Here is a 12,500-nt window from a genome sequence, read left to right as displayed (position 1 = left end):
TTTATTTATTTATTTATTTTATTTATTTATTATATATTTTGTATTTATTTTTCACTTGTATTTATTTTTCTATTTTTTATTTTAGTTATGATATTTTAAATGTTATTACTTTAATTAATTTGTTTATTATTTAAATTGATTTTTATTTCATTTTATATATATTATTTATTTTTAGTTTATTTTATTAGATTTTTATTTATCATTTTTAAAATATTTGTTTTAATTATTTTAGATATTTTTATTACATTTTAATTTTTATTTATTTATTATTTAAATTTATTATATTTTTATTTATTTTTACATTTTATTTTTATTACAATTTTTTTCATATTTGTATTTAACTTATTTTTGCATCTTACTACTTTTTATTATTTTAATTTTAAAAAATTGTATATGTATTTAATTTATTTTTAATTCATTTAATTTTTAATTTATTTTTACATTTTATTTATTTAATGTTTTAAATAAAAGTTTACCTTAATTTTAAGTATTTTTTTCAAAAATGATATTTATTTTTTTGTATTTTTTTGTATTTTCATTACAATTTTTTTTAATTTATATAATAATTTTTTTAATTTATTTTTACTATATTGTTATTATTTTATTGTCATTATTATTTTTTTCCCTCTTGCCGTCTCTAACTCTGTCACTCACTCTCGTGTGTGTGTGTATGTAAGATGTGTTCAGCGTGCTGCGAGAGCTGATTCTGGCAGGTAAAGGTGTGTTTCTGCAGTTCTGCATGCAGCGTTCTCCTCTCTCTCTCCTCATAGACCTCCACATCGCTCTCTCTCCTCTCTCTCTCCCGCTGCGGTAAGCCCCGCCCCCTGCTTATCACATGATCAGGTTTCCTCTTCCTGCAGGGTCTCCTCTGTGGTCTAAGGAGCGCTTCAGCCCGATCGTGGCCCAGAAGGGTCAGTCTCTGGTGCTGCACTGCCGCCCCCCTGCGGGCCTGCCGCCGCCCATCGTCTTCTGGATGGACAACAGTGAGTGTCTGTTCAGAGAGCCCCGCCCACATCACACTGTCCAATCAGCAGCTGATGCTTAGAGACGAGCCCCGCCCTGCATGTTTTCTTTTCATTCGGATAAACATCACAGTGCAGGAGAAATTCATGAGCTCATTTAAATCTCATTAATATTCAGTATTACAATTCAATATTATTTGTTGTTTTAATTAATTATTCTCATTCTCAGCTGCTGTTTATTTTATTTAGTTTATTAAGTATTAAACATGACTGTAGTTTTGTGGTTGTGATGAACTGTAATGACCCTGGTGTGTGTGTGTGTGTGTGCGCAGATTTCCAGCGTCTCCCTCAGAGCCGGCGTGTGTCTCAGGGTCTGAATGGAGATCTGTACTTCTCCAACGTGCAGATGGAGGATTCCAGGAACAACTACATCTGCTACGCCCGCTTCCCACACACACAGACCATCCAGCAGAAGCAGCCCATCAGCGTGCACGTCACCGAGCGTGAGTGTGTGTGTGTGTGTGTGAGTGTGTTTCTGACAGCGCTTCATCATTTTAATGCACTGCGCTCAACAATGAGGCCTGTTGATCTGCGAATACCAGCGGGGTCACATGACGCACGTCTCGGCCAATCACCCGCTCCGCCTGCATGAGTCTGACGTGTGCTGTGTTCTGTTGTGTTTCAGTGGAGTTGCTCAATGACACTATGGCAGATATTTTCAATGACACTGATTGGTTCAGGGGTGAGTGACGGCGCCCCCTAGAGACTCTCACTTAACTTAACCAGATAACCTCGACCCCTGACCCCTGTGGTTAACCCTTCACTAATAGATGCTCTTCTTCTGCTTAATAAAGGGCTTCGGGTTCTTCATCATCATCATCATCATTTCTTCCTCTCTTCTAGCTCCTCCAAACCCTCATTAGTGATCTTCATTAACCGCAGTAAAACATGATAACACGAGGCTCTTCTTCTGTGCTGCTGTGTTCACTGGAGAAGCTAAATGACTGCGGGAAATATTTCATAAACATTGAGCGAGTTTGACTTGAACACTAGTGTGGTCAGGAGGATTATTTGACTCTTGTTTGGTCTGTTCCACGATTCTGGATTAACAAACTCAGGATTAGTTTAGAGTTGACTGAACTGAAGCAGTGCAGTCGGGGTTTGTTGTGATCATCAGATTTCTCTGTTAACTCTGGGTTTGATCCTGAGTTCATAAAGGCAGGACATCAACAGCCAATCACAGGCCTCGAAATATAAAGATGCTGTGATTTACATCTAAAATAATTTACATATAAAATATGAACATAACCATAACATCCTAAACATAACCTGAAAATAACTTGAAAAAATCTAGGACATATCCTGAATATAATTTGAACATATCTAGAACATAACCTAAACATAAACTGAACATATCTAGAAAATATTTATAACAAATTCTAAACATAACCTGAATATACTGTAACCTGAACATAACCTGAATATACTGTAACCTGAACATAACCTGAATATATCTAGAACATATCTAGAACATAACCTAAACATAACTGGAACATAACCTGAACATAACTGGATCACAATCTAAACATATCTAGAACATAAACTGAAGATAATTGGAACATAACCTGAGCATAACTGAAACATAATCTGAGCACATCTAGAGCATAACCTGAAGATAACTGGAACATAATCTAAGCATATCTAGAACATAACCTGAACATGACTAGAACATAATCTGAGCACATCTAGAACATAACCTAAACATAACTGGAACATAATCTTAACATATCTAGAACATAACCTGAACATAACTGAAACATAATCTGAGCACATCTAGAACATAACCTAAACATATCCATAGCATAATCTTAACATATCTAGAACATAACCTGAACATAACTGAAACATAATCTGAGCACATCTAGAACATAACCTAAACATATCCATAACATAATCTTAACATATCTAGAACATAACCTGAACATATCTAGAACATAACCTCAACATATTTAGAATATAACCTAAACATAACTAGAACATAACCTGAACATATCTAGAACAAAGTCTGAACATAACCTAAACATAACCTGAACATATCTAGAACATATCCTGAACATATTATGATATGAACATAACTAATTCTAAACATTACCTGAAAATACTGTCACCTGAACATAACATGACCATATCCAGGACATATGTAGAACACAACCTAAATATAACTGAAACGTAACCTGCACATAACCGGATCATCATCTAAACATATCTAGAACATAACCTGAACATAACTGCAACATAACCCGAAGATATCTAGAACATAACTCAAAATAAAACTGCAGCACAAGTTACCATGGCAACAAAGAGCTATGATCATTATGACCTTCATTATGCCTGAAACCCAGGATTGGTGCAAACTAAACTTGCTAACCAGCTAATCCAGCTTCATGGTACAGGCCCCTGGTCTTCATATGGTCAGTCATTGTGTTTCTCCAGTGAATGTGTGTGTGTGTGTTCAGGTGTGTTGTCCAGCAGGTCAGCTGATGATGTGTGTGTGTGTGTGTGTGTGTTTCAGATAAGCCGATAGAGGAGCGAGCGCCCGTATTCATGGTTCCCAGCGGCTCTCTGAGCTCTGAGCTGGTGCTGAGAGGAGAAACTCTGGAGATGGAGTGTATCGCAGACGGACTGTGAGTGTACTGCACTGCATCATCAGTGTACAGCGCTCGACACACACACTTCACCAGAGTGTTACTGTGTGTCCTGTAGAGTATATAAACACTGAAGAGCTCTGACACGTCCTGGCACATTCACTGGACAAGCAGAGTCAGATTAACTCCTGCTTTATGAGAGATTAAGTGTGTGTGTGTGTGTGTGTGTGTGTGTTCAGGCCCACTCCTGCAGTGTCGTGGAGCAAACGCAGCGGTGAGATCCCCAGCGCTCGAGCCTCCTTCCTCAACTACAACAAGACCCTGCGCATCACTGACGTCTCAGAAGCAGACGCTGGAGAATACCAGTGCAGAGCCACCAACACACACGGCTCTGTACACCACACCTACAGAGTCACTGTCAGAGGTACACACACACACACACACACACACACACACACACAAGCTGGAGAATACCAGTGCAGAGCCACCAACACACACGGCTCTGTACACCACACCTACAGAGTCACTGTCAGAGGTACACACACACACACACACACACACACACACACACACAAACAGACACTGCCGAATATACATACGGATGCTGTACTGTCACCTCACTGAGAAATGTGTGTGTGTGTGTGTGTGTGTGTGTGTGTGTGTATTCTCAGCGGCCCCCTACTGGATCAGTGCCCCTAAAAACCTGGTTCTGGCTCCTCTGGAGACCGGGGCCATCTCCTGCCTGGCCGGAGGAAACCCAAAACCCACAATACACTGGTCCGTCAACGGCCTGCCCATCAACGGTCAGTGTGTGTGTGTATACATGTATATATGTGTGTATTTAAGTGGATGTGTAAGTATAAGTGTGTGTATTCATATATATATATGTGTGTGTGTGTGTGTGTGTGTGTGTGTGTGTGTGTGTGTGTGTAAACATCTATATAAGTGTGTATTTATGTGGATGTGGATGTGTATGTGTAAGTGTGTGTATTCATGTGTGTGTATATGTGTGTGTGTGTTGGCAGATGCTCCTAAAGACCCGAGTCGGCGTGTGGAGAACGACACCATCATCTTCTCGGCGGTGCAGACGGGCTCCAGCGCTGTGTATCAGTGTAACGCAACCAACCAGTATGGAGATCTGCTGTACAACGCCTTCGTCAACGTGCTGGGTGAGCACACACACACACACACACTGCTGAATTGAGTTATGATGAGAGTTAGAACTGACCGTGTGTGTGTGTGTGTGTGTGTGTGTGTGTGTGTGTGTGTGTGTGTGTGTGTGTGTGTGCAGCTGAGCCGCCCAGAGTCCTCACCCCCTCAGATAAAGTGTATCAGGTGATCGTCAACAAGCCGGCGCTGCTGGAGTGTGTGTCGTTCGGATCGCCCGTCCCGACCATCACTTGGTGAGACACACACACTCATAAATGTCCACACACACACACACACTCACTCACTTACTCACATACAAACACTTGCTCACACACACATACACACACACACACACACACACACACACACACTCATACTGTGTATACTAATACTGCACTCTGTCACACACACACTCTCTTGCGCTCACACACACACACAAACACACACGCACACACTCACAGCCTCTGTCTTTGACTCTAGCACACCTGATGAGCCGGAGTGCATCATGTGATTGTTGTTTGTTCTGATCAGCCGTCGTGTGTGTGTGTGTGTGTGTGTGTGTGTGTGTGTGTGTGTGTGTGTGTGTGTGTGTGTGTGTGTCAGGTTTAAGGACAGCCGCTCCAGTATGCTGGATGGAGACCCGTATGTGTTCCATGATAGCGGTGCGCTGGAGATCCCCGTCTCTCAGGGCTCCAACAGCGGGAAATACACCTGCGTCGCCCGCAACAACCTGGGCATCTCCGAGAACCACGTCTACCTGGAGGTCAAAGGTCAGAGAGCCACGCCCACCGCTCAGAACACGGGCAGACGCTGGAAACAGCACATCACAACAGTAATGCTTTGAATGACACAAGGGGCGGCACGGTGGCGCAGTGGGGTGCACGATCACCTCACAGCACTCAGGTCACTGGTTTGAGTCTCGGCTGGGTCAGTTGGTGTTTCTGTGTGGAGTTTGCATGTTCTCCCTGTGTTGGCGTGGGTTTCCTCCGGGTGCTCCGGTTTCTCCCACAGTCCAAACACATGCGCTATAGGGGAACTGATCAACATCACGGGGAGAACATGCAAACTCCACACAGAAACACTGACTGACCCAGCTGAGGCTCGAACCTGAGACCTGAGTGCTGTGAGGTGATCGTGCTGCCCACTGCGCCACCGTGCTGATAATGTAATTGATTAGATTTCTGTGCTGCAGATGAGCTCGCCGCTGTGTTGTCACACACTCTGCTATACGGGCTGTGTCTGCTCTGCGGGGTGTTGTATAGCGAGTGCACTTTATTGCGTGTTCAGGATGTTCTGCTAGAGTGCACATTAGTCTGAGTCTGGATGGCTCCGCTATCCCATAATGCACCTGATCAGAGTCTGCAGGCATTATCCAGTGTGTGTTCAACTGTTCAGACATCATTAAGAGTCTCTCAGAGGAGGAAGCAGAGCTGCTGAGTGTGCACAGTGTGTGTGTGTGTGTGTGTGTGCGCGTGTGTGTGTGTTCATATGTATATGTGTGTGTTCTAACAGTGTTGTGTGTGTGTGTCAGAGCCCACCCGTATCCTGCGTCCCCCAGAGTACCGTGTGGTGCAGAGGAACGCAGATGTGCTGTTTGAGTGTAAAGTGAAGCACGACCCGTCACTGGTGCCCACCGTCAGCTGGAGGAGAGACAACGGAGAGCTGCCGTATGACGAGCGGTGAGGATACACACACACACACAAACACACACGCACACACACACACACGCAGTATACATGCAGTTCTTTTCATCTCCATTATGCATTGAGAACAGATGTGTCAGGTCTGCAATGGGGGTGATGGTGTGTGTGTGTGTGTGTGTGTGTGTGTGTTCAGGTTTCGTGTGGAAGCAGACAGTTTGACTATCTCAGACGTGTCGGAGAGTGACGCGGGTGTGTACACGTGTATGGTGAACACAACACTGGACCAGGACTCAGCCAGCGCTCAGCTCACGGTGGTCGGTGAGTGTGTGTGTGTGTGTGTGTGTGTGTGTGTGTGTGTGTGTGTGTGTTTAACTCTGCATTCACACTGAGCTCTGCAGAATTAACCTCACACTGTTCCTTTGACTCCGCCCACTCCTCTGACACGCCCTCAGAGGCTACGCCCACCCCCACCCTGATCTACGGTAAACACTCGCGTCCCGTGATGCGCTGGGCATGACGTTGTGTGTGTGTGTGTGTGTGTGTGTGTGTGTGTGTGTGTGTGTGTGTGTGTGTGTGTGTGTGTTTGACTGCGCATCTCTTATTTTGAGTTGGTTTTTATTTAAGATCCTCTCAGGATTTGAATCTTTAGGAGTCGTTTGTGTTGAAGCAGAAGATTCAGATGATGAATCACTCTCAGAGTCATGTGATTCCAGTAATCGAGGCTTCATTAAGCTGTTTCCTCAGTGACTCCTCACACTGAATCATTTGTAACTGAATGTTCTAGACTCTGCATGGAGCGAACACTTGCACCGGTGTGTTTGTGCATGTGTGTTCAGTTGTTTACTTTGTTGTTACATCAGTGAGTCATTTGATTCAGTTGATTCACAGTCTTGAAGAGCTGTGTTTCAGTGAATCAGGGATTCAGTGGTGAATTGAATCTCTTGTGGTTCTGGATGTGGTTCAGTTGTTCAGACTCATGCATGAATCACTGCAGCATGTGTTCCTCATGTTCTTCTGCTCATGTGACTCATTTGAACTGGTTGATTCGTGTATTTGACTCTTCAGAACAGCCGGACGCTCCCACTGATCTGGAGCTCACAGACCCGGGAGCGAGGAGCGTTCAGCTCACCTGGACACCTGGAGACGAACACAACAGCCCAACCAAGAGTATGACACACACACACACACACACACACACACACACAAACGAACACAAGAGTACATTTTAGATGGTGTTAATGAGATGCTGGTTGTGTGAGATGTGCTCAATAAATGTGTGTGTGTGTGTGTGTGTGTGTGTGTGTGTGTGTGTGTGTGTGTGTGTGTGTGTGTGTCAGAGTTCCTGATCCAGTATGAGGACGCTCTCCATCAGAGCGGTGTCTGGCTGAATCTGACGGAGGTTCCGGGTTCAAGGACGACGGCTCACCTGAAGCTCTCCCCGTATGTGCACTACAGCTTCAGGGTGCTGGCGCTCAATGATGTGGGATACAGCCGACCCAGCAGAGCCTCACGCCAGTACAGGACCAGCCCCGCAGGTACACACACACACACACACACACGCATATAAACTCAAGCATTAACACACATATACACACATTCATTAACACGCATACTTATACAAATACACACACACACACACTTTTTAACACACATAAATGCACACTTATATAAACACACAAACATGCACTCAAATATACACACACATTAACACACTCAAACATGCACAAACACACACTCATATACACACAGTCATTAACACACATATATAAACACACACACACACTCACTCATTAACACACACACACACACTAATTAACACTAACACGCACATATTAACACACACATATTAACACACACACACACACACTTATTAACACATACATATTAACACACACACACTTATTAACACATACACACACACACACACACACACTTATTAACACACACACACACACTAATTAACACTAACACGCACATATTAACACACACACACACACACTTATTAACACACATATTAACACACACACACACTTATTAACACATACACACACACACACACACTTATTAACACACACACACACACACACTAATTAAAACTAACATGCACATATTAACTCACACACACACTTATTAACACACACATATTAACACACACACACTTATTAACACACACACACACACACACTAATTAAAACTAACACGCACATATTAACTCACACACACACTTATTAACACACACATATTAACACACACACATGTATTAACACATACACACACACAAACTTATTAACACATAAATGCACACTAATATAAACACATAAACACGCATTAAAATATACACACTCATTAACACACTAATATAAACACACACTAAAATATGCACAAACACACTAATATGAACACACACTCATATACACACACACTTATATACACACTCCCATTAACATACACACACACACACTTATTAATACACACACAGACTTATTAACACCCATATATACACACACACACATTAACACACATAAGCACAAACTTATATAAACACACAAACACGCACTCAAATATATACACACTCATTAACACACAAACTAATATAAACACACACCAAAATATGCACAAACACACACTCATAGAAACACACTCAAATTCACACACTCATTAACATACACACACACACACACATATTAACACTCACACACATTAACACACATACACTTATTCACACACATGAACACACACTAATATAAACACACAAGCACACACTCAAATACACACACTTATTAACACACACACACACATAAACACACACTCAGATACACAAATACACACACTCTCATATAAACACACTTATATACACACAAACACACACACCCACTCATATTCACACACTTATTAACACAGACACACACACACACACACACACTGACCTGCTACTTTGTTTCTCTGCAGCTCCAGATGAGAACCCCAGTGAGGTCAAAGGTCACGGCACAGAGCACAATAATCTGGTCATAACATGGAAGGTGAGTGAGAGTTCATGTGTGTGTGTGTGTGCGTGTCTGTGTTTGTGTGTGCTCATGTATATGTGTGTGTGTGCAGCCGCTGACCCCTCTGCAGGCCAATGGTCCGGGTCTGCAGTATAAGGTGATGTGGCGGCAGCAGGAAGTGGAGCAGGATTGGTCGTTCGTCACCGTGGCGAACGTCTCCCGGTTCGTGGTTTCGGGAACGCCCACGTTTGTGCCGTACGAGCTGAAGGTGCAGGCGATCAACGACTACGGCCACGCCCCCAAACCCAGCGCTGTGATTGGCCACTCTGGAGAGGACTGTGAGTGATGAATGAGTGATGGAACAGCTGTGTGTGACCCCTGCTGGACACTACAGAGAATACACAACACACACACACACACATACACAACACACACACACACACACACTCTGATCATTAGTGCTCCTCTGTCTGTGTGTGTGTGTGTGTGTGTGTGTGTGTGTGTGTGTGTGTGTGGACACTGATATATGTATGCTCACAGTTATACTCATGGTCATCCCGCATGTTGTGAAGCTGTTTAACTCCCACAATGCACCTGTCAGTTCCCTCTGCAGCTCCAGAAGCGGTGCAGGTGCTGGTTCTGAACAGTACTGAGGCGGAGGTGAGCTGGACACACGTCCCCCAGCGCTCGGTGCGCGGACGCCTGCAGGGATACAGGGTACGCTCACACACACACACACTTTCAGATGTTCTCCTGCTCCATCACAGCAGGACACACACACACACACCACAGCAGCTCTACACACACTCTATAGGGGACATTAGTGATGATAGCTCACAGTGCTGCACGCTAGTGAGTGTGTTCTGATGTGTGTGTGTGTGTGTGTGTGTGCAGGTTCATTACCGGCGCGAGCGCAGTCTGCACCGCCACAACTCTCACCACGCAGAGCAGCGCAGCAAGACCTTCAGCACCGGCAGCAGCAGCGGACGCCTGACAGACCTGCAGCCCTACAGCCTCTACAGCCTGCACATCACTGCGCTGAGCGGACGCGGAGAGGGCCCCGCCAGCAACACACACCGCTTCCAGACCCCGGAGGGAGGTATGAGACATGCTAACACACACATGATAACACCACACACACCGCTAACACCACATCACTGCGCTGAGCGGACGCGGAGAGGACCCGCCAGCAACACACACCACTTCCAGACCCCAGAGGGAGATACGAGACACTCGGAAGCTCACTGGCGCCATCTTGTGCTGCTAGCCCATATATACATGTGTGAATGAGATCATGTGACCTACCCGCATCAGTTGCATGGCTTCACTCCCATTTGTGACAACACAAGCACATGCTAACACCTCACACACTCACCAGCACACGCTAACACACTCGTCTGCGGCTCATTAGTGTGTCTGTGTTCTATAGTTCCTGGAGCGCCGGCATCCCTGCGTGTGTCTGCAGCTGATCCCGAGTCAGTGCTGCTGGAATGGAGTCCACCACACCAAAGGAACGGCAGACTGACTGGATACACACTCCGCTACCACGCCGGTGAGACACACACACACACACACTCATGAGGTGCGCTCACAGCAGGAACTGAAGCAGCATGCTGTACATCACGCTGAGCTCATTCAGGGTTCAACACTGAGGCTTTTCTACTGCCTGACTGCTGGAGATTCACCTGCCCTGCTGAAATGTCCACTCACCCCACCAAAACAACCAAAACAACCAAAACAAAGAAGCTGACAGCTGTTTCTCAGCCACATACTTTACACAATAGCCGCATTTCCACTATCAGGCCAGTGCGAGCCAGGGCTTATATCGGGCCAGGCCGGGCCAATCGCCCGGGAGGTTGAGCAGTGAGGCCGAAATCATGTCGCGTTTCCACTGTGGGGCTAGTAGCTCGCAGCGCGTCACGCAAACCCCGCCCCCAGAACATCCCCCGAATCGAACGTCACTCAAACCGCCCACTTCAGCGAGAATCATGCAGATAAAGCACACCATCACATCATCACGAAACTATTAAAATTAGGACAACCAAAACAAACAAATGACACGTTACTGTACAGCAGTACAACGCATGTCTATACGCACATGCCTGTGTGTTTTCATTGATCATATTCATTTACTCGCCGACCGACTGGCATCGAAATCCAGTGGTCTTGCCACCAACGGAGGGACCCGGAGCGCAGGGAGCGCACACATCCATAATATAACACCACATATATAAAATTCTCCGTTAATAACTCGATATAAAATGTTTTTTATAACATCCTCTAGACAGAATCTGTCCAACATTCATCCCAAATGCTCCGGAGAGAACTGAAACATGATTATTTTCCCTCTATAGGCTTTATGACACTTAATAGGTGATTCCCTTTATTTAAAGATGTTGCTTATTATATCTTAAGTAAAGGAAAGTGTTCAGTGTTTCAGCACATAAGAGCAGCACGTAATAAAATATTGCCTATATTTCGTTGCGCTCAGCAGCTATGCACTAATAAAGCTGTTTATGTATTTAAAATGTCCTTTTTTAATTTTACCACGTCATATAAAAACATACACACTTGTTTGAGGACACAGAAGACATTTTGAACTTGCAGTTTTCCCCGTCAAAAAAGTGCTGCGCGGCTGCAGACAGAAAAAAAGGTCGCCTAGTTTCTGCGTTCACTCACCCCGAAAATGCTCTGTTTGCATGATTTGATTAATTTCATCGTATCCAAATACTTTATAAATAATATTTAAAACATTTTCCGGTGTTTATTTATTTTTATTTTTTTTAGAAAATATCTAAAATCTTTTTTTCAAAGAGGCTTTTGAAAAATGAAAGTTTAATATAAATTTGAAACAGTTTGATATAGTACCTATTTTTTATAGCTATAGCTTTTGTTAGTTTTATATTGGTTTATTTATTTAATGTGATTTTATTATAGGCCTATCTAATATTTGTAATTCTTTAAATTATTTCAATATAGGGCTATTTTATCTAGATATGACACTATTGTTTTGAGCCTACAAAAGTAGACATGAAATTTGTAAAGTTTAATGTCCTACTGTTGTATTCATATGTGTATTATCTCCAAAATAAATTAAAACAATAAAAATAAAAGAAA

At 43.6% G+C, this 12,500-nt stretch overlaps 1 protein-coding gene across 36 annotated transcripts in view; it reads left to right on the top strand.

Moving 5' to 3' along the window:
• Positions 1-12,500, top strand: part of nrcamb (neuronal cell adhesion molecule b) — a 67,152-nt gene that overhangs the window by 41,555 nt on the left and 13,097 nt on the right. For 13 of the 36 annotated variants that reach the window (XM_073942425.1, XM_073942423.1, XM_073942401.1 and 10 more), the window contains 17 exons: positions 861-983; positions 1,295-1,465; positions 3,535-3,646; positions 3,847-4,031; positions 4,279-4,410; positions 4,633-4,776; positions 4,899-5,010; positions 5,360-5,526; positions 6,288-6,435; positions 6,593-6,717; positions 7,465-7,566; positions 7,737-7,934; positions 9,349-9,419; positions 9,496-9,721; positions 9,985-10,100; positions 10,278-10,482; positions 10,813-10,935. In XM_073942425.1, the coding sequence (XP_073798526.1) occupies positions 861-983; positions 1,295-1,465; positions 3,535-3,646; positions 3,847-4,031; positions 4,279-4,410; positions 4,633-4,776; positions 4,899-5,010; positions 5,360-5,526; positions 6,288-6,435; positions 6,593-6,717; positions 7,465-7,566; positions 7,737-7,934; positions 9,349-9,419; positions 9,496-9,721; positions 9,985-10,100; positions 10,278-10,482; positions 10,813-10,935 (2,460 nt within the window). Of the gene's footprint in view, positions 1-677; positions 714-860; positions 984-1,294; positions 1,466-1,647; positions 1,705-3,534; positions 3,647-3,846; positions 4,032-4,278; positions 4,411-4,632; positions 4,777-4,898; positions 5,011-5,359; positions 5,527-6,287; positions 6,436-6,592; positions 6,718-6,851; positions 6,882-7,464; positions 7,567-7,736; positions 7,935-9,348; positions 9,420-9,495; positions 9,722-9,984; positions 10,101-10,277; positions 10,483-10,812; positions 10,936-12,500 lie in introns of all 36 variants that reach the window. The other 23 variants (XM_073942412.1, XM_073942393.1, XM_073942413.1 and 20 more) reach the window with 6 other exon arrangements.

The sequence above is a fragment of the Danio rerio genome, chromosome 25, assembly GCF_049306965.1.
Source record: "Danio rerio strain Tuebingen ecotype United States chromosome 25, GRCz12tu, whole genome shotgun sequence".
NCBI lineage: Eukaryota > Metazoa > Chordata > Actinopteri > Cypriniformes > Danionidae > Danio > Danio rerio.
The sequence above is the reverse complement of the archived record's forward strand: the minus strand, read 5'-3'. Positions and strand labels throughout refer to the sequence as shown.